General features: G+C 44.0%; 2 protein-coding genes across 2 annotated transcripts in view; both read right to left on the reverse strand.

The window, feature by feature from the left end:
* Nucleotides 1-18: 18 nt before the first annotated feature.
* Nucleotides 19-915, reverse strand: PCOAH_00008600 (iron-sulfur assembly protein; the record flags this gene model as incomplete). Its single annotated transcript, XM_020057669.1, has 2 exons — nucleotides 19-225; nucleotides 466-915. The coding sequence occupies 2 exons, from the start codon at nucleotides 913-915 to the stop codon at nucleotides 19-21; spliced, it is 657 nt and encodes a 218-aa protein (XP_019913109.1).
* A 1,481-nt stretch (nucleotides 916-2,396) lies between these two features.
* The window catches only part of PCOAH_00008610 (Putative papain-like cysteine prorease), a gene marked incomplete at both ends in the record, with an annotated part of 42,121 nt that continues 22,324 nt past the window's right edge, over nucleotides 2,397-22,193 (reverse strand). Inside the window, 22 exons of the mRNA XM_020057670.1 lie at nucleotides 2,397-2,578; nucleotides 2,720-3,852; nucleotides 3,961-4,484; nucleotides 4,635-4,690; nucleotides 4,856-5,014; nucleotides 5,151-5,208; nucleotides 6,327-6,438; nucleotides 7,188-9,231; nucleotides 9,371-9,505; nucleotides 9,697-10,170; nucleotides 10,517-10,577; nucleotides 10,915-11,031; nucleotides 11,279-11,285; nucleotides 11,493-13,569; nucleotides 13,690-13,830; nucleotides 14,102-14,863; nucleotides 16,490-17,263; nucleotides 17,413-17,553; nucleotides 17,763-18,350; nucleotides 19,117-19,142; nucleotides 19,751-21,818; nucleotides 22,023-22,166. Of these exons, the coding sequence (XP_019913208.1) occupies nucleotides 2,397-2,578; nucleotides 2,720-3,852; nucleotides 3,961-4,484; nucleotides 4,635-4,690; nucleotides 4,856-5,014; nucleotides 5,151-5,208; nucleotides 6,327-6,438; nucleotides 7,188-9,231; nucleotides 9,371-9,505; nucleotides 9,697-10,170; nucleotides 10,517-10,577; nucleotides 10,915-11,031; nucleotides 11,279-11,285; nucleotides 11,493-13,569; nucleotides 13,690-13,830; nucleotides 14,102-14,863; nucleotides 16,490-17,263; nucleotides 17,413-17,553; nucleotides 17,763-18,350; nucleotides 19,117-19,142; nucleotides 19,751-21,818; nucleotides 22,023-22,166 (11,783 nt within the window). The remainder of the gene's footprint in view (nucleotides 2,579-2,719; nucleotides 3,853-3,960; nucleotides 4,485-4,634; nucleotides 4,691-4,855; nucleotides 5,015-5,150; nucleotides 5,209-6,326; nucleotides 6,439-7,187; nucleotides 9,232-9,370; nucleotides 9,506-9,696; nucleotides 10,171-10,516; nucleotides 10,578-10,914; nucleotides 11,032-11,278; nucleotides 11,286-11,492; nucleotides 13,570-13,689; nucleotides 13,831-14,101; nucleotides 14,864-16,489; nucleotides 17,264-17,412; nucleotides 17,554-17,762; nucleotides 18,351-19,116; nucleotides 19,143-19,750; nucleotides 21,819-22,022; nucleotides 22,167-22,193) is intronic.

The raw sequence follows: 22,193 nt of genomic DNA on the forward strand, positions 1-22,193 counted from the left end.
TTCGCTGTCTCCTTTTATTTATTTATTTTTTTTGTGCACATACGATAGATGAGTATCCGATTGGCCTCTGATTTTATTTGAAGTTCGAGGTGGCTCCTCGGATAGAAGGCACCCTTCTGCAAAGAAACCATTAGCCGTGGCCAGTCTGTGTAAGTAGCCCCCCTGATTTCGTCCGTTATCATTCACCGTTTGTTGATCACTGTGTACTTCGCACTGCTTGCTTTTCTTCACAAAAAAGAAAAAAAAATTGTTGTGAAGGTGACCATGGGCAGGAAATATTTTCTCTCATTGCGTTTCCTTTATTAGACACATTAAACGGTTGACCAGAATTGACGAGAGGGTTATTTCGCTTAGTGCTCTCTTCTGCCGACATGCGGCAATCATCCCTTCCTGGTCTGAGCAGTGACCCTCGAACGGTGGTCTCGTTTGCGCGCTAACCCCACGTGCCACTTAAAAAAGCTTTACATCGAAGGAGTTTCCACAGGAACACTTGGATGAGAGGTTCTGAATATTCTCGAGGACGAACTTCTTTGCAATGAGATTATTGGTGTAGTCTATTTTGCAGTTCCTGAGCATTTCCGCTGCCCCTTTGTCAATCACCACGAGGCACTCTCTATTATAAGCGACTAGATCCTTCTCCTGTATGTTTGTTTTATCGATAAGGGAGAAGGAATACTGGAAGCCTGAGCACCCCCCAGCTTCTACAGATACCTTCAAGGCTTTTGAGTTTTTATACTTCAAGTTGATTTGTTTCATTTTGTTGATTGCGTCACTGGTGAGGTGGATAAGTTGGTTGGTGGTATTCGCTTGGGTACTTTCTTGTCCCTCCGTGGTTGAGCCATGGGACATGTTTTTAATGAGGGCGCTCCGACATTGAGGCGCGCGGGTGCCCTTTAACAGGTGGAACATGAACATTTTGCCCTTCACGTGGGTTGGGCAAAACCTGTTTAGCTTGTCCAACTGAGGAGAGATGCATGCGTATGTAAGTAGATAACCTTTGGCAAGTGTCCATCAGTCCTCTTCGATGTTACTGCTTTACAACGGGGAGGGGGATGTCGATAAGCTTTTCAGCTCTTAATCCGCTGAGTCGTAACGCTGATATAACTCCACTTGGGGTATCTCTCAAGGGGAAGCGTTTCAGACGGTTTAAGCATATGAGGAGGAAGAGGAAAATAAAAAAAATAAAAAAAACGTCCCATTAAAATGTGACAAAAAGGGGTGCCAACCCTATGTTATGCTGACCCCATCAGTTGGTCGCTCCAGGCGTACGTGACTTGTTGCGCCTACGGGGGGAGGCAACTTCGCAAAAAGGGGTTAACCTGCGAACCTGCCCGATAAAAGGGCATGCTACACGACATTGCATGGGTATATACACATGCGCACATACATACATACGTACATCATGCGAGTAACAATTTTTTCAAATTCACAGGGCCGGCCATAGGAAAAAAATTCGAAGAAGCGTTCTGCACATTTGAAGTTAAAGATGGGCAGTGGCAATGATGGTGGCGCCGGAAAAGGAAGATGTTTCCCCAAACGGCCAATATTTTATGTGATCATTTCCCTGGGCAATTTTTCCCCCGTGCAAAAATCGGGGAAGGAAAATCGCGCCCTACATGCATGTCGTAGTTTCGAAAGAGGTGGCCAAGAAAAAAAAAAACGGGAAAATGCCGCACGTCTGTTTCACTAAAAATAACCGCTTGCATAAGGAAACGCTTCATTTTTTGCCAACCTTTTTTTCAACCCCTTTTGTACATCCCCCCGGAAAGGTGTGTTGCTGGACAATTACGCCCAAGTACGTGGTACGCTTGTTCGCGCGGAACGGTTGGCCATCCTTAAGCGGGGGGGAATTTGAACAAATCAAATGATATTGAGACGAGGTAACCAAAGTCGAAATGAAAATATAGCGGCCACCTCTTAAGATAACCAAAATCGGCGCGTGAAAAAAAAAAAAAATAAAATAACATGAAAAAAAAACGTGTGCGGTGTTCACACGATCAGTCTATTAAAGAACAGCACTGAGGGATGCCCCACGACAGCGCTCGATAATGTTAGTTGTGGGTGTGAAGTTCGTCACTGGGCGCAAAAAAAAAAAATGTGGACATTCGTTACGCATGTGCAATGGAGCAAAAATGGGTGCCCCGGTGTGATGGCCAAAGAAAAAGTTTTCTGACGGAAGGCCATTGGGGGCCTACATACTTCGTACGCGGGATAAGGAAATGAAGGTGTCGCGGATATCCCATGGGGGGAAATGCGAAGAAACGAAAAATAAGATTGAACTGATTATTTGCCACGTCGAGCAGAATGATCATTTTGTGGCATTTTTTTTTCCCCCATTTTTGTGCTATCCCAACCGTGCTGCCACAGACACAGTTGGGGAGAATTTCCCTCCCAATTTACATGCCACAGTAAACGCACTTATAATTCGGTGCAAAGCGCATGAGACACCTCCCAATGGACGTATAATGTTTGCACAGGTCAATATACTGATTGCAGTTGTCCCTGCAGGAGACGTCCGCTTGGGAATCCAGGGAGTAGGTCCGCAGGCAGGAGTGCTGCTCCTTGTACTCGTCCTTTTCTGCATAGGTGGGGTAAGATGTGGTGAGAAGTGTACTGGAGGGAGACGAATCGGTGAGATGGGTTGGCCAATCGGTGAGATAAGCCGACCAATCGGTGAAGTGCCCCACCGGTGAACCGCTTCTCCCCTCAGGAGGCTTACTCTTCATGTAGATGTTCCGCTTGAACTGCGTATCCCCAATATTTACCACGAGGGAGGTCTTGAAAACCGTTCGGCGGATTTTGCTGCTGCGGTTGTCACTTATACCCCCGTTGCCGCCTTCCGCGTCCTTGTTATTATCCATGTAGGGGTAGACATAATCCTTGAAAGGATCAAAAGCTGGCCAATCCCTGTCCTCGCCATCGTAAATTTCATTATTTTTAGGGTTATCAAATGGGTCGTAATGTGCCTGATCATTGGGTTGGTCCTGTTCTTTATTCGAGTTGTATCTCCTGGACTGTCTTCTGTTTCTGTCCCGAGTGAAGTAGGAGTGGTCATATCTTGTTTTGTTGTCCGTAGATGCGAAATCATCAGGAAGCGGTTTGTTAATTTTCTTCCCATTCATTTGGAGGACCAGAGGGAAGGCATTGCATAACACTGCACCGTTACAATCGGGAGGACCATACATATCGATTTTGAAGTTTCCTCTGTCACCCCAATGAGAACCCCAACTGTTTCGTAACAGCCAGTAGGAACTCTTCTCTCCAGAAGGTTTTATATAATCACCATAGCCTATTAATGCCAAGGCATGATCAGGGGATGCTTTGTATTCGCAGTTCATCATGACCTTCTCTCCGTCATGGTCGAAGCTTAACTTTTCGTTTACCTCCATGGATACGAACAAGGACCCCTGTTCTATAATGTAGTCCTTTATTACGCTAATAAGCTCATCAGTCTTTCCACTGTTCGCATATTCGTGGAAGGAGATTTTAAAGTACCCACGGTAAAGGTACCCATTCAGGATTCTAGTTAATGGGTTCACATTTTCCCACATGTTGGTCCATTTGTCACTGGTCTCTGGACAATCTACTCCTTTTATTGGTTCATTATATGGGACATCGTAGGAGGTAGGCAGCATCTTCGTTTTGTCTAAGGTGTCTAAGTAGTATGAGAGGTGTCCCCCTTCTCTGCAGATGTTATCGTTGTAGTGACCGAAGGGGTTTTCTTCAAAGTTATCTGCGTTCTTGTTTTTGCAGAGCGTGACGTACTTGATGGAGGGCTCAGCGAATCCCAGGCCCTTCCTGCACCTGTAGGCGGAGATTACTTGCGAAGAGGCGAAGGCCCAGCAGTTTCCGCTGAGGGGGGGTGCAGAAGGTGAAATAAATTAAGGTAGTTGCATTAACGCAGAAGGTGCAGTCAATTTAGTTGCGTTGGCGTATAGTGTGTCTGTACGCGCGACTTACCATGTGCCCTGGTTAAGAACCCGGATGCTATTCTCACACTCATTGGGGTCCGAGAACCTATCACAGAACTGCCGATTGCAGTTGGATGAGTAACTGTAAAGGGAGCTCATCAGTGACTTCACTTCGTATGGCTTGAACAGCTTCCGCTCGGGTATGATACCCACGGAAGGCACATTGTTGTCCTTGTAGCCGGCCCTGTCCTTGGTCCACTCTGCTGGATCTTTCAGACACAAAGCTGGGTTCTTCAGTGAGTTCGTAATATGTTCCATGTTGTTATTCTCCTTTATGTACATGTTAACAATTCTGATGATGTGTTTTTCCACCTCTTCGGCGTCTGCCTGGGTGTGCTTTTTTGCATTTTCGTAATGGTCGCTAAAGTTGGAGTATAAACAGAGCTGCATGATTTTTTTACGGAAGTCTTCATTCGCCTGTTCTGTAGCCGGCACTGCCTTTTTCTGCCTCTCGAGTGATAACTTTACAATCTCAGAAATGAGATCGTCCACTTTCTCCTCCGTTAGGTAGTCCTATAGGAGGGGAAGGAATAACAGTGTGAAGCCACACGCATGAATTTATTTGCGCCCTGCGGTGTGTCCATGTTTGGTCTAAGAATGATCGTTTTCAATCCAATTATTTCTATGGTAATTTTTTCCCTCTTTGTAGCACTGATTCCTTACATGGTCCTTCATCTCAACGAAGGCTCCCTTATCCCTGGAGGTCTGCAGGAAATTTTCTAAAAGGGGTAAGGCGAAAAAAGGTGCATGTGAATTTGGGGGCGGTCCAAAAGAGGGGTGTCAATCTGCACGATGGTATGCTCACGGGGGAGGAGGTTACACTAGTGTGTATCGATACTCCAGTGCAGATTTTTTCTATCGAGAAGATTATTCCTCTGGCGAACCTGTATGGTGAGTGCAAGGCTGAATGTTGTAGTACCTTTCCTCGCATTCGATACACTTTGTTAAGTTACTAGTCCCTGATAAGAAGCAATTCCGTATGGCTATGTGGCATATTTTGCAATGCAGCGTACCGAAGCAGTTGACTAGAATGTTGGACTTGACTGCGTTGGTGAGACAAGCAGGGGTAACATGTTTTCGGTTCGCAGTTTACAGTTTGAGGTGTGCAAGTCTGCGTGGTGAACGGCAAGGCGTAGTGGAGGACGTAAAAACATCTGCAGGGTGTAGTGACGACTGTACCTCGCTTCACCAAATGGGCAACCAGGGCGAACACGACGTACTGCGCAATCTGACTTATCTTCATCGTAGATAGGAGTGAAGAACAGGTATAAAGTTTTTTTTTATGTAGTGATCAGACTTGTCCTTTCGCACTTTTGTTCTGATGCGGTGGTGGTTCTTTGTCCTAACTGGCGAGGGTCACGCGAGCATCAGTCAGAGTAAGACAAGTGGTAAAGATGTTACTAAGTTGCAAAGAAGTAAGTTTTAAAAAGGGAAGAAATAAAAACGATAGATCAGATGCAACGAATAAAACAAACTTAATATGAACACAAATGACGTAATGGACGTAGCGAATAAAACAGACTTAACCAACACAACAAATGACGTAATGGACGCAGCGAATTAAATCAATGCAAGTGAACTTAATCACACAGCTAATGCAACCAACTCAAAAGACTAGCGTGCTTTTTCTTTACAACCGTGAGGATGCTCCCTGTGCGTGCTTCCTTCAAGGAGGCCCTCGTTGCAGGAAGTGAATCACACAAGACAGACACGTACACATGGGCACTCCTACACGCATGTGCAATCGGCACTGAGATGTGTGTTTTCCGCCGTGCCAACATTAAAAAGGGGGACATGTGTTACACAATACTGCAGCGTTGCCAGCACATGTGTGAAAAGGTGAAGATGAATGTGAAGGAAGCTCCCCTATCAATTGTGCGCGTGCAACCAACAGAATCAGAAGGTTGGTACTCCAGTTAACATGATATAGACACTGGAACATGTGTTACACACAAAGTTCATGTGATGAAGAATTCGCCTCAAGCAACAAGTTTTTTTTTTTTTTTTTTCTATTTCTTATGTATATAATATCAGGCCATTATTGGAAATAACTGTCTTGGTGTGAAAATGAATCATCCTCATGGGTTAACGGTTGGTCCAGAATTTTCACTTGGGTGAAGCCATGCATGCTTGCAACGCGTTCGATTCGATGAACCACGTGGACCATTTCTGAGCCTTTTTTTTACAGCCATTTTAGCCATTTTTAGCCATTTTCAGACAATTTTTTTTTTTTTTTTTTTTTTTTTCCCAACTGCATGCAGCTCACAATTACGTCAGAACACACGGAAGAAACATCCTTCCTTGCAAGTTCCTGCCTCGTTGAGGAAAATAATTTCAAAGCCTGTTCAACATTACCATTTTAATTTTGCAGAAATGGGCATCCGCAAAATTCAAAAGTGGGAATGTCTTCAACGTCAAGATAAGACAAACACTCATAAGATTAATTCTGCTGATTGGGCCTTTCCCACTTGAAAAAAAAAATAATCAAATAAAATTAATAAATAAATTTCCAAGCAGGAGGATCTACACGTTAACCTTTGCTTGATATGTAAGCCTTCCATTGAGGATCCCCCCCGCAGTGTTCATTTGATACCCCACTTCACCACCCATTTATACGCACAAATAACGGGACGGCACGTGTCTATTCCAGATGTGCACACAAGTTAGATGCTAAGATAAACCCAGAGGGGGATATACGCATGGGGATACTCACATAACCGCGTCCATGCCTGTTTACACTTGTAAATACCCACGCGGGGTAAACCCTTCCCCATCTGAACATCTCCCAATTTGGTAAAAAAAAAAAAAAAAAAAAGCAACACAGCTGTGTTCACAATTTGACAACTCTTCATTTCGTAGTCCTCCCAATTGGGGGAAAAAAAAAAAAAAAAAAAAACTTCCAACATGTGTAATGCATGCTGCGGCGATGTACACACTGGAGTGGCTCCTCGTTGGTATATTTACCCAAATGGGGATGTTAAAAAAAAAGGAAAAAAGCGTTAGGCCCCCACGTAGCCACATTAGCCGAAAATTAAAATCAAAATGGAGCTACGCGAAAGAGCCAACTGCGTACACGCGCCTCCGCTTGGGAAGGTTACCAACCCCCCCTATGTTCCCAAGGACCCAGTAGTAGCGCCCTCTCCAGACAACTGCAAACACGCAGTTCCTTTTGAACCTCTCTAGACGCTGCAAAAAATGCAGTTATTCCCCGTGTACATCTTAGTTAAGCAGTAACCAGGGTTGTAGTGCCCCTTGCATGAGGTCCAGTTCTTGAGGCAGAATTGGATGCACTCCGCGTGTCCCTCCTCGTCCAAAGCATAAGTCCTTGAGCAGCTGTGCGAGCCTTCTATTTCGCTCAAACTGTTGTACTTCACGGAAGCTTTCGTCATTTTGTTCTCCTTCACATATTTTAAAATGTGCATGACGGGAATTTTTTTCTCTCCCGAGTTGTCCACGGGGGTGAGGGAGGTAACTGTACTCATTTGTGATCCTACCGGGGATATAATTCCTGCCTTGTTGGCCACCGATGAGGGATTTTCCGTCTGTCCGGCCACTGCAGCCTGACCGTCGACTACAGCATTCTCCCCCCCTGATGCTCCCTCCTTACCCTTCTCACCAAGCACGTTATCATCATCGTCAATATAAGCACGTGCGTCGAAACAGACAAAGAAAAGGTTGTACAAAAAGTTCGGGACGTATTTCACAAAATAATTATAAAGGGACTGATCTCTCTTCTTCTTCTTTGGGACTTCCACGATGCCCAAATCTATTTTAAACACAACTGCCGTGTGGATGAAGTTGTGTTGACAATGAGCTGGACCGTGCATGTCTACTTTAAAGTTGCCTTCATCACCCCAGTAGTAGCCCCAACTGTTTCTAATTAACCAGTAGGACCTCTTCTCACCATCCACATTGATGTAATTACCGTACCCAATTATGTTAGCGGCATGGTCTGCGTCATTGTGTCCACATAAGCTGTGCACAATTCTTCCATTAAAGTCGTAGTCGATGGTGTTCTCTGTTTTTATATAGATGATGACGGAGCCTTTGTTTTGAATTTCCTTCTTGAGGATATCAATGAAGAGATCCATATTTGTGTGAAAGAGCTTGCTTTCGTAGGATACGTATCCAAGTGTTTTATAGAACACATTTGATCTAACATGATACAACAACTTGGTATCTCCCCATAGGTTGGTCCATTTGTTTCTGTTTTTGGGGCAGGATTTCCCCGCGTGTTTGTAGCTGTACGGGAGATCCGATTCGAGGGGTAAAAATCCTGTGTCTTTGACAATTTCAAGGAATTCGGTTGGATTAGAACCCACGCTGCATCTTTCTTCTGGATCTCTCTTAGAGCAATTCGCCACGAACAAAGCGGAACTGCGGAAGTGCCCATAGCCCCTCATGCATCTAATCGTTTCTAAGTGTAACTTCGATGCGAATATCCAACACAGTCCACAATCCCCCTGTTCCTCCACTTCGATGTTTGAAATGCAACTCGTCTTATCCTTCCACCTGTCACAATATTCATTGTTACAATATTTACTCTTTTTAAAATAGGGGGATTTGAATTTCATTTCGCTAGGAACCTTATTCAAATCTATGACTCCATTTGTATCCTTATCAAATACGTCATCATCATAGACACTTTTTTCCTTTTCTATTTCTGTGAGGAGTTCCTCCGGTAGGTACTCCTTCGTGTTGTCTTCACTGTAGGGGACACCCTCAGGTAGCGTTAACCCTCTCTTATAGACAATCCATTTGTCTATATCCTTCATACATATTGCTGCGTTTCTTAATTTGTCCTGAAGTGTAATCACATTTTCTCCTTTATGCATTTGTAGCAGTCTGGTTAAATTTCTATACGTTTCTTCTTCGTTTGCTAATTGGTGATTTTTAAGGGTCCCACTTGTGTCCACCTGTTTGAGTAGTGAACAATAGTTGGCTAGCTCCTTCTTCAACTTCGCGTCGACCTCCTCCAGGGTGATGAGTTCCTTCTTTTCATAATCCTTATCCGACTTGTACATTGCCTTCAATATTACATCTATCGATTCGATCAGTTTGTGCTCTGCAGAGTTGGCATCCTCCTCTTGAGCTTTAATTGGCGTGTCTTTTTTGATCATCTCCTTTGCTTCCGTCGAGACGTAGTTGAAGCACTCGTTCCCTTCGGTCATCTTCTTCTCCAACAGGGTGCAGTGGTAGCAGTGTTCGATGTCCAGGCTGCCGGTGAGGAAGCAGTTCCTAGCTATGAGGTCACATTGGGCTGCGGGGAATAAATAAGTGGGGGTAGTTTTTAATAGGATCAATGAATGCATAGAACGATGGAATGCATGCATGGTTGTTCGTTCGTTGTAATAACGGAGGATCATATCCCCCCCACCCCTACTTGTTGGCAGACTCACCTGGCATGCTGCTGTCGATGTCGTAAAATTTGCTCTCAATTATCTTCGACTTGGCGTTGGCCGAATGCACCTGCACGGAAGTGAACGGCCTCTCCAGGGGAGGCAGTTTGTATTTCTTCACATCCTCTTTGTTGTCTATACGGAGAGAAAAGCGGACACGCAAGATGAGGGAGGAAGTCTGGAGCAACAACAGGGTGATCACTTCCTCGATCAGTGCACCATGTGTTTAAAAAAAAAAATATGGAAGTGAATCATCCTCCGCTTTATCCGCTTGGCTGCTTCCCTTTTTTTTTTTTTTTTTTTTTTTTTTTTTTTTGCACCTTTACCTGGAGCTGCCCCTTCGCCAGTCACCTTCCACTTGAGCGTCAAAATATCATCGCTCGTATGCACGACGAACTTGAACTTGTTGTTGGTTCCCTTTTTGCAGTCGTTGATCAGGTTCCCTAGGTCTATTGAGGTTATCGGTCCAAAGTTCGGCCTCAGCTGAATTTTGTTCTCAGGCGCTGCCGCATAAATCCATAGATGTGGCAACAGAAACACTCTAAAGTGGGCCTTACACGAACCCGTAATTTTTATTCCATTATAATTTTTCAACAGGGCTGATGTTATCTGTACGTCTTCCTTCGAAGCATCCGCGACCTCCATAGATGCTGCCCCTTCAGATTCAGACTCGATGTCATTGGATTTTGCGTCTGGACTTCCTCCTTGGGAGGGATTCACTGTGTGGGGTTTATCACCCCCACCGGGAACAGCTGACCCATCCCCTGTACAACGAGTTACGTGCGTGCCTAGGGCCACACCTGCGAGGAAATAATCCAAAAAAAAAAAAAAAATATATATATATATATATGTATATATGAGTGTATGTGCATATGTGCGTATGTCTGTAAGGGCAATTTTACAAGGCAGCCATTTGAGCGCCCAGTGTGGCGTCCGCAACGCCGCAGCGGAGGGTCACACGCTCATGGTGATCAAGACATCCCTCATCTCATTTTGTGAAATTGTTTAATTCCTTTTTTTTTTTCCCATTACATATTATTAAAAGGAAGCAAAGGCGAGAAACCATTTCGTCGTACTGCCTTCAAACTAGATTCGTTGAGACTTCACATACACAAAAATGCATGCACGGCTTGATTCTCCAGTTACACACTTGGTTTGACTTGTACGAATCATAACTGGTGTGTGTTGGCCTCTTGGCTTGTTTGTTCTGGTCCAATTGCAATATGAGAGTAGTAATGTTTCAATTTTGCTATTCATGCTTGGCTGCCATTATTATTTTTTTTTTTTTTCTGTCGTGTGTATTGTTGCCTGTTCAAGTTCGGTTCGCCAAAAGAAACGCTCTGTAACTTTTTTTTTTTTTTTTTTTTTTTTTTCCCGTGCACTAACACTCTCACGGTTCAATACCCCGCGGTGACGCCCCAATTAGGCAAGAAAAATGCTACTTGGTCGCCTCCGTCCCCTATGGGGAAAATAGTTTAGAGCATTAAAGCAGGTCCGATCGAGGATGTCCTCTTCACCAGAATAGAGAGGCATGCCACCCCTACCGACGTTTTCACCTCCCTTGCAATGTGTGACGAGCACATCTGCACACTATTGAGGGAGTTCACTCCCAATTGGGGCTCTGTATTTTTGTTTGACTTTTCCGATGAGTGCTCTCTCCCCTTTGCAGGGGAAGCGGCACATTAGGTGACTCATCTACATGGACCCCCTGGAAGGATATAAAAAATGAACTCATTTTCTGTTTCACCACAAGGGACTTCATACTCCCCCCGCTGAAGCAGAGAGGAGCAACAATGTGTGCGTTTGGCTAAACGCCACCCGGGGAGTAAGCCCAATGCACGGGCATACGATCAAAAAGGGTGAAATCAATATTCACGCTTACTAGCACGTAAGTGTGCACATAACTACGTTGTCTCTATGGTTGTTAAAATAAAACATCATGAAAGGAGGAAATTATTTTAAAGTGCGATAAAAAGAAAAAATTACAAGTATCCTTTCAAAGGAACGCTAATTAAGCATACACTTATGTTTACAAAAAAAAGAAAAAAAGTCGGAAAATGGAAAGCCGCGAAGAAGGGGCGAGTTTACAATTTGGAGCTGAGTTTCTGCGTCCCCACCTCACACGTAGCAGAAGTAGCAGTTGCTGCCATTGTACAATTTGGTTAGACAATACCCAGGAGAGTAGTGGTTCTTGCAGCTGTTCCAGTTTTCCTCACAAAAGAGTTTGCATTCTTCCATTTTGTCTGGGTTCTTGGAATGCGCCCTAGCACAGCTGTGGTCATTTTGCGTCTCGCTTATATTTTCATACTTTACCAATCCTCGCATAATTTTGGCCTTATCAATGTGTTTCAGAACGTGTAGTATTTGGATTTTTTTCTCTGCGGATGCAGTCGGCTTGGCACTTTTGGGAGGTACATTGGAATTCTTGCCAGAAGCTTCTCCCGAAGAGGCACCTCCTGTGTGGTCGTCTCCATCTTGGCCTGCAATTTGCCACCTTTTCGCGACCTTCTTCCACTTGTAGGCACTACCACTGTAGTCCTTGTTTCGGTACTTTGGGATGATCTTTTTCTGGTTAGCCGCCTCATCATCGTAGTTGTTAAAGTAGAGACTGTGAAAAAAGTCCGAGTTGTGTTTGGGGAAGTAGGTATGGTTCAGGTCCACGTCCTTATTCGGGATATCAATAGCACCCAAGTTCACCTTAAAAACGACAGCCGTGTGAATAAAATTATATTTGCATCCCTTTGGTCCAAGCATATCCACTTTGAACGTTCCTTCATTGCCCCAGTAGTAGCCCCAACTGTTTCTGATTAACCAGTAGGACCTCTTCTCACCATCCACATTGATGTAATTTCCATACCCAACAATATTAGCTCCATGGTCAGGTACTTTATCACCACACATGTTGTGTACCCCTTTACCGTTAAAATCGTATCCAATTACGTCCTTTGTTTTTATGTAAATAATCACGGATCCTTTATTTTGCACCTCCCGTTTTACCAGGTCTATGAATATATGCATGTTATCCTTAAAGTGTCGGCTTTGGTAGGAAATTAATCCTTTATACACCATGAAGTGTCCATACATTTTGTGAGAAAGTAGCTTGCTATTTCCCCATAGGTTGATCCAATTATCCTTAATTTTAGGACATTCATTCCCGGCTTTTGTGTGCAAATAAGGGTGATCCGATTCGAGTGGTAAAAATCCTATGTCCCGCACAATTTGGAGGAACTCTATCGGGTTGGATCCCACTGCACAGATATCTTTTGGGTTCCTTCTCGAACAGTTTGCAACGTACAATGCTGAGCTACGGAAGTGGCCATAACCCCTCATGCATCTAATCGTTTCTAGGTGTAACTTCGATGCGAACACCCAGCAGAGACCACAGTTTCCTTGTTCCTCCACTTCGATGTTTGAAATGCAACTCGTCTTATCCTTCCACCTATCGCAGTATTCATAATTGCAGTACTTGCTACTTTTAAAATAAGGCGATCTTAACTTTAACTCCTTTCCCGCTTTGACCAAATCGATGGTGCCGTCTTCATCCTTTCTATACATATCCTGATTGAGCAGTTCACTTTCCTTTACATGTCCTTCTTCCTCGTTGTCGTCGTCCTCCTTGTCCACTTTGGTAGGGTTTCCCTCATGCGAAGAGCTTTCCTCCCCCTCCGGAAGCACTAATCCTCTTTTCTTTTCAACCCATTCATCTACATTTTTCAAACATATAGCCGTGCTGCGTAGCTTATCCTGCAACGTGATAATATTCTCCTTAGGGTGCATACTGAGTAGTCTAATCACGTTGTTAAATATGTCGATCTCATCTCCTAATTCGCAATTTTCTAAAGTGCCTTTGACGTCCATTTCTTTTAGCAGTTTGCAATAGTTTAGGAGTTCTACTTTTAACACATCGTCCAGGTCATCCATACCGATCAGCACTTTTTTTTTTTTAATCTTGTCAACTTTGTAGATGTTTTTTAGAATAATATCTATGGACTCTGTCAGTTCGTACTCCTTCGGATTTACATCGTCCTGCCCTTTGACCTTTGCGTTGTTGTGCTGGTCTTGCAAGTCCTTCGATACGTAGTTGAAGCACTCGTCAGAGGTCTGGTCGCTGTTCTGAACCAGCAACGAGCACTGGTAGCACTTGTCGATGTTTATGTTTCCGTTTAGGAAGCAGTCCGTCGCGATGGAGTTGCACTTGTCTACCAGGGGGGGGAAGTGCATATACAAAATGTGAATACGCGGTGTGCATACACGGTGTGAGAGGGCAGAACGACAGTGCGTACTTCATGAGGGCACCTCCCTTCGTAGGGGGAACTTACCCGGAATGTCCGCACCAAGGGCGTAGTTTTTACTCTCGATAACCCCCGCCTTCACATCCGCCGTGTACACCTGTATCGAGGTGAACGGCCTCTCCAGCTGCGGGATCTTGAACCTTCGCACGTCCGCCTTGGTGGTGACATCTGCAAAGGGGGTCACGTATAAATAAAGATCGACTGTATGAAGAACGCAAGAGGTACACAGGTGGAACACGATACGAAAACGAGCAATGTTAAAAAGGAGCATTCGGAGCGCGTTCAATTTGTGCCCCATTGGGGGGAAGTGCTTGGAAAATACATCCCCCGATGCGATTCAAACACACCACCACTGATGCGATTCAAACACACCACCAATGATGCGATTCGAACACACCACCAGTGATGCACCTTGGCACCACTTCCCCGCATATGTTACCCGAGTGATCCTCCTCCGTAGATGGAAACACATTCCATTTAAGCGTCAAGATATTTTCCTTCAAGTAGACAATGAGCTTGAAGTTCTTCCCCTCCTCGCACTTATTCACGATATCATCGGCGTATTCAAAGTCTATCCTGGTGTTATCATCGAAGAGGGACTCTATCTGAATAATAGAGTTCTTTGTTAAGGCATAGATTAGTATGTGCGGTACTAGATACACTCGAAAATAGGACCCGCATGGACCTGTAACTTTTACCCCCTTGTAGTTTTTTAATAAGGCTGATTCTACTTGCATTGGGCCATCAAGGGGGCCATTCGAATTGGTTGTATTTCCTCCGAAAATTTCTAAAGCTGTTTGGTGACCTTGGCCTGTTACTTCAGTAGCGAATGGTTTCGTCTGTTCAGATTTCTGTGGTGGAATGACTTTGTTCTCTGCTTCTTTTCCACTGGAGGTGCTGCTTCCTCCAGTAGCGTTAGTGCTCGATGGGGGAGATCCATCTGTTGGCGCTCCCTTTTTTTCTGTACTGCTCGCATTCTCATTCTTCGACTCCCCGCCATCTAAATTGGGGGGCATACTAAACGATATAGTTTTGGTTGGAAAAGGTGTCTCATTCTTTTTGGATCCATCACTTGGGGGACTATTTTTCGAAGGAGGGGAGCCGTTACTCTTCCCTCCACTTGTTCCTTTGTTACCCCCCTGGGTTACATTGTCTACTTTATTCGTTTCGCATATGGTGACATTTGTACTAGTCAAAAAGGCTGCATGAATAAGGGCGAAAAGAAAAATAAGGTGAAGGTAGGGTAGGGAAAAAAGGGGGTTTCATGTTGGCTAGCCAAAAGGGGCTGCTTCGCCACACATAGGCTTCATTCACGAATACACCTCTCTGTGTACGGTTACGTGACACATGGTATGCACTTCCCACACATGGAACTTTTATATTGGAGAAATTTTCTCGGCACACATCTTTGGATAATGTCGAACTACATGTACCAACATGCAGTAACATCCAACCAGCATGTGTATGCTATAGTTTTGGGGACTATTTTTCCCCCTCCCCTCCTCAAGTACCTATAAGGAGAATAAGCGCCACGGGTCGCTTTATCATTTTGCTCTACTGCCAAGTTGCTTAGGTGTGGTATAGTATTTGTTTTAAACCTCTTTTGTGTGGCCTTTTTTATGAGGCCCTTTTTTTTAGTTCAGCCTTCTCTGTTCCTCCAGGCTTCCTGCGAATTCGTTTACTACTGCTATTTTATTACTTTATTATTTTTTATTTATTTATTTTATTTTTATTTTTTCTTTCCGTAGAGTATTCCATTTCCCTACTGCTTTTTCTTTACTTCCCTGTGCCAATCCAAAGAGGCAAACCTTATTCTGCGCAGTTTTGCTATTGCCTGTGCTAGCGCTTGTGATGGTGATTGTGCTAATGATTATGCTAGTGACTTTTTTTTTCCGTTATTTTCTCCTTTTATCTATTCTAATAAAGTCACCATTCTGAAGAAAAACGTTTCTTTCAACGATCGACACGAAGAGAGAAAAAAAAAATTTTTTTTTTTTTTAGATGGTGCTTTAACATTACCTAGGAGAGTGGCTTTCATTAGTGTGTATGCGAATCTCTTCCTATCAGTTCATTGAACGCTCAAACATAACTTTGTTCATGCATACTAACGTTCTTCATGCCGAAGGTGATTTTTACATATACGTATGCCCATTAATTCACCCTTTTAGGTGTACTAGTGTTGACGCACCTAAGCATGGTATACACTGCTAGCCACGCGCGCATCGATTCGTTGGCGTAAATCTAGAGCATTGTTCGAACGTGCACGAGAGGGAGGCAGGAAAAAATGGGAAGCCCAAGAGAAAACAACCATCCTTAAGGGTAGTATGGGAATACACCCCAGGGGAGGGGTACGTGTTTTCACGCGCCTGTTTTTTCTCCCCCCGCCCGCATGCGGGTCGATCTATTGCACAATTGTGTATTTTAGAGGGAGGGACAATTTGAGCTAACTGGGAAAAAGAAAAAAAAAAAAAAAAAAAAAAAAAAGGAATGAACGGAAAAGAAATTACACAATGAATGCCACTTGGCCGCTTCCTTTCCCCGTTAACGCTCTACTTCTCGTGGCCGCAAAATTGTATAGGAAAAAAAAAACGCATGTGCAATGTGTAATTGATACACGCAAAGGGGGGGGTTCTCTTAGAACTGCCTTAAAGATGATGATTATACGCCCAGATGAGCGTTGCAGAGGACCGCCTTAAACGTTCACTCTCCGGATGAAAGGCTCACTCCATTATCACCATTTCGATCAAGTTGGGAAAAAAAAAAAAAAAAAAAAAGCTATGCCTGACTCGTTTTATCCATTCCGACATTTACACATAACAGAAGAAACAATCATTTTCTTTTGCATGCTCGTATAAACAGAATCCCGGCACTGCATCATTTTCACATTTGCTCCAGTTGGCTTCGCATATCTTCACGCACTCTTCGTACTTGTCTGGATTGATGGAGTAGGATCTCGAGCAGTCGTGTCCTGTGCTGATAACCTCAGGATTTTTGTAAGTGATCAAATTCATTTTGACCTTATTCTTTTTAATGTACTTTAGGACATGTGACAGTTGGGTGCCTAACACGGCTGCTTCGGGTGACGTGCTAGGCTGGCCCTCTGGTCCAGCTGGGCCCTGTTGTTCCGGTTGTTCTGGTAGTTCCACTTGTTCTGGCTGATCACCTTCTGTCGTATCCACGTCTGTTACTCCGGCTACTTCCTCTTGTTCCGGTAATGGTGGGACATGTGTAGATTCTGGCTCATCTACCTTTCCTTCTGTGGCCCCTGTATTGTCTAAAGGAGCAGGTTCCTTGACAGCATCCGCCACTTCCTTCTCCGCAGTTTCCTGTCCCTGCACCACTCCCGCTCCGTTATTTGCCGAGCCATTCATCTGACCGTCGACGTTTTTATGGTGGATGTTGCCCTCCAAGTCGGGGGAGTTCTTCACGTAGTAGTCGTATATCTGGGCGCCTTCCTTTGTTGGTTTCTCCACCTTGGGAAGGTAATTGTAGCAAACATCCGAAGAATTTGCGTTTTCCATTTTCAGGGTGCATCTGTAACACTTCTCTATATACACGCTTCCACTGAGGAAGCAGTTGGCAGCTATTGCATCGCATTTTTCTAGAAAAAAAAAAAAAAAAAAAAAAAATTGCATTGTTAGAAAGGGGATGACTTGTGAACCACACAGGAACGTTATATTTGATGAGTGTGTGTGTGTGTGTTGGAGGGGGTTTATTTTTCTTTCCTTATTTCATCTTCGTGTGACTCACCAGGCATGTCGTTACTTAGGGCATAGTTTTTGCTTTCAAACACGTTGGAGCCATTTTGCTGGACTACGTTGTGTACTTGCACGGAGGTGAATTCTCCACTCAGGTTTTTCATTACGTACTTCCTCATTTCCGCTTTATCATCTGAAAGGAGTAAAAAAAAAAAAGACAGAATTAAGTGGACAATGGGAAGGGTACAGAAATGAAACTTTGGAAGTGGGCTAAAACGAGAGGGTGGGAACTTTATGCACCAAATTAAAATGATGTTTCGGTGCCAATTTGTTTTCATTCGACAGGGGGCCTCCTTCCACCTCGTCCACTCCTACTAGGCCCCTTTGTCCTTTTTCACTTACTTTGGGTTGGCTTCTGATCTGCCGAGTCGTACACCTTCCACTTAATAGTCAAGTGGTCATCTCCAATGAACGCAACAAATTTGAATGTCTTTCCGTCTTTGCATTTATTTTTTTCGTCTCCTTCTTTACCCATTTGTTCTGTGACTTCTAGGTCGATCAAGTCAGTTCCCAAGTAAATGTTACTACTGTCCGTGTCCACATCGATGAACAGATACGGGGCGAAGAAAACGAGGAAACTTGCTCCACATGTCCCTGTCACCTTCACCCCTTTGTAGCCCTTCAGGAGCGACGACTTTACCTGGATCTCCTGTTTGGCACCTTCGGAGGGGGCCTCTACCATTCCTGCTTCGACTTTTTCTACTTCTTCATTTTGATTCGGATTTTGGCTAGAAGTGTCGACAGGGCCTCCTTGTACGCCTTGGGAATTTTCTGCTGGAAGTGCTCCATTTTGTGGGACTACCGGTTGGCCCTTTACCGAGTTATCACCTGTATCCATACCTAAGTCCGCATTTACTTGTTCTTCTGCACCTTGTCCTTCATTTCCATCGGTACTCGTGCATCGCATTGCACAATCCCAGCACACGGCACCTGCGTAAAATTCATTTACACGAATTAGCACAAACCTGGAAAAGAAGTACGCTCAGCTGAGGACACTCTTTTAACCCTCCGAGCAGTTATTCGTCGAAGTGACGAGAACACTCATGTGCACTTCTCACACCCTTCAGAGTGGAGGAGTGCATGCAGGCTTAAATTGTCCACTTGGCGATTTTCTTTTCGCCACTTTTTTTTGGCATTTTTCCCTCTCACATAAAATTAGGATTAAGGAAAGGTGAGCCTTCATTTTGTCCTAGTGGTATCCAGGGGTGGGACAGGGAAGAGAAAAGTGAATTGCAAATCTGGCTTGACTATTTCTGTTGCACACTTGTTTCTCTTTATTTCTTTGGTTAAAGGAAATGAGGGAAGAAAGATGGCAGAGCGAATGCTGCGGTTGTGATGAATGCGATTATGACTCGTCATCCGGGTGGTTGTCACTTGCGTTATTATCATTTGTGTTACCCCCCCTTTCGTGCAATATTTTTTTTTTTTTTTTTTCCTCTTTTTCCGTCCTGCGTGGCAACCCCACGAAAGGTGCATTAAGAAAATATACCAACTTGTTAACGGTGCTGAGGGAAACGGTTCAATTCATACTGCTCATCATGCATTGCACATTGCGCGTTTACCTTTCCCGATTTTCTTCTCCTTCCAGGTTGGTAGGCACACGCGCAAGGAACAGTCAACCACCTCTTTACGAATCGAACAAGCAGTGCAAATAGTGAACTCTTCCTCGTATATCACCGCATGTGCGTATATTCACCTTCAGGCTTGTTCACTTGGTACAAGCTTTAAGTAAGAAAAGGATTTCACCAGAAACACATATCACGAAAAAAGGTCACCTCCAAAATGATGCCCCCTCTTCAGTATGAGGAGGAAATGCGTGAAAAGTGTTCACATGCATATACGGAGAATACCTTTTAAAGCGGCATGGCCACAGCGCCTAAGCGCCATTCACATGAACACATTCATATGTTTAATACACTTGCGCATTATGGCGCACAACCCTTGGCGTTCAACTCAGAATGATTCTACGTTCGAAGCAGTGTAAAACACAACGCTAAAGTTTTTACGCAAAAAAAAGTGAAATAAAAAAAAAAAAAAAAAAAAAAAAAATTTTAACTTTTATGAAAAATGCCTCACGTGGCATTGAAGAAAAAGTTCATGAAAATGTGCCCTTCTGATAACACAAAGGAAGTCACCCCCTTATGGATACACAACGGGTGGTGTGAAAACCAGGCGCATTAACATTTGCACACTCTCATGCATTCACCGACGCATCAGCACATGTATGTGCATCGAGCAAATGGGTACTGCTTCACACGAAACAGAAATTGCAGTCGTTCGCATTTCGCAGCTTGGTTAAACAATACCCTGGTGAAACCGTCAATTTGCACCTGAAATAATTTTCATTGCAAAATTTTATGCATTCGTCCAGCTTCTCTACAGATGATGCTTCGGTTCTTGAACAGGAGGGGTCTCCCAAGTCGTACAGACCTTCATACGTGACTACTCTCGTCACCATTTTGGTCTGCTTAATGTGTTTCAGAACGTGAATAATTTGGACGATTTTCTCGATTTCCATTCCTGCATTGGGGTTTTCCCCCCCTGGTACTGTCTGTACTTCCGGTCCCCCTGCTTGATGTTCCACTCCATTTTGATGCTCTTCTTCTGGTGGTGGTGGTGGCGGATGTTGTTGTAGTTGTTGCTGTTGTTGTTGTGTTACTTGTACTTGTGTATCCGAAACTGCGCTTCCTACCGGAGACACTTGTGATATATTTTGCTCTCCTTCAGCTGCCGATTCTAAATATTCTACTCCCACCTCTACTACCGGCTTAGGGGTGTCCTGCCCGTGAACAGCTTGACACGGCGCGCTACCACATTCCCCACCCAATGCATTATAATACAGATTCTTGTAAAAATCGGGGGAGCTCTTCAAGTGGTAGCTGTACAATTGTGTGTCCTTCGCCGGAGACTGGAAGTGGGGCACGTCTAGGTTGAATACAGCCGCCGTATGAATAAAGTTATGTTGACAATGCTCTGGTCCATGCATGTCTACTTTAAAGTGGCCACCATCTCCCCAATATTTTCCCCAACTGTTTTGCAACAACCAATAGGATTTTTTCACTCCTTCCCCATTTATGTAATTACCATACCCAATAATGTTAACAGCAAGATCTGGCGTTTCTTCACTTCCACACAAACTTTGCACCTTTTTACCATTGAGGTCATAACTTAATGCTCCCGTAGCCTTCACATAAGCGATGACCGATCCTTTGTTCATTATTTCAGACTTTACCAACTTAATAAACGCATCCATGTTTCCGTTAAAATTTGCACTTTGGTATGCGGTGTACCCTTTGGTGCTCACTGCATTGGGTTGATATTGCGGGGCTAGTAGTGTCACATTTTCCCATAAGTTTTGCCAATGAGTCTTAGGTTGAGGGCAAACATTATTTACCGCTTTATACGAATAGGGAAGGTTCGACTCCGTTGGTAAAAATTTCGTTTCCTCCAAAGTGTGCAAAAATTCCAACGGGTTGGATGGCGCATGACATTTATCCGTGGGCGTTTCATTATTGGAACAGTTCGCCACATACAACGCAGAACTAGGCACATGTTCGTATCCCTTCATGCATTTGATCGTTTCTAAATGGATTTTCGATGCAAAGAGCCATGATGTGGCACAGTCCCCTTGGTCTTGGGTTTCAATTTTTGCAAGGCAACTGCTGGTATCCTTGGTCCTATCACAGTAGTCATAATTACAAAACATATGATTGGTGAACGGAGTGGATGGAGCGTGTGCGTTCTTATGCACGACGGACAAATCGATAATTCCGTCATCCCCTTCCTGGTACGTTGAGGGACAACATTTTTGTTCATCTTGCACGTGGTTATTGTCGCCCAAGTAGATATGGCTACCACCATTTGGCAAAAGAGGTAAAACTAGTCCTTTCTTATTCACCAGCCAGTCGTTTACATTTTTTAGGCAGAGGGCTGGGTTCTGTAACTTCCATTCCAGCGTTGAGTATTTTTCCTCTCCGTGTTTTTGTAGAAAATTGACTAGGTTGTTGAAGACTTCTATTTCGTTACCCATTTGGTGCACTTCCAGAGTACCACTGGTGTCCACTTCTTTTAATACATGGCAATAGTTACTTATCTGTTCCATTACATTTGCATGTAATTCTTCCGATGTGATTAGTTCCTTGTTTCCATTTATGTGTGTTTTGTAAATTCCACTCAGTACCGCATCGATGGCCTGTGCAAGTTTGTATTCGTTCGACTCCTCATCGTCCTGCCCCTTCGCCTTAACCTCCTGAAATTCGTTCTTAAAATCTGCCGACACGTAATCGAAACATTTATCGTTTGTGTCTTCCTTATTTATTAGCAAATTGCACGTGTAGCAATTTTCTATATCCGTGTTGCCACTCAGGAAGCAGGCACTGAGAACTTGCTGGCACGTTTCTAAGAAAAAGAAAAGGTAGGGAAAATGAAGGATCAAATAGTTAATCAGTTTTTTCTCTCAGTCTGCACTCTCCGTAACGATATCATTTATGAGCAATTTTTAAAGTGAAAAAAGATGCATCCCAATGTGATGACACTTCACCGTTGTACGATCAGTACGTCCAGGTCGGAACGCACTTGTTGAACCTCTTTCACGCAACTCACTTGGAATGTCGTTCTTTATTGAATAATCTTTGCTCGTATAAATAACGCTGTCTCCTTGGAGCATGAGTGAATGGACTTGGATCGAGGTTATAGGTCTCTCCAGGTTCGGCAATTTGTATTTCCTCACGTCAGCTACTTTATTATCTGCGGGAGAGGAGGGTATTGTGGAGG

The sequence above is a fragment of the Plasmodium coatneyi genome, chromosome 4 (assembly GCF_001680005.1).
Source record: "Plasmodium coatneyi strain Hackeri chromosome 4, complete sequence".
Taxonomy (NCBI): Eukaryota; Apicomplexa; class Aconoidasida; order Haemosporida; family Plasmodiidae; genus Plasmodium; species Plasmodium coatneyi.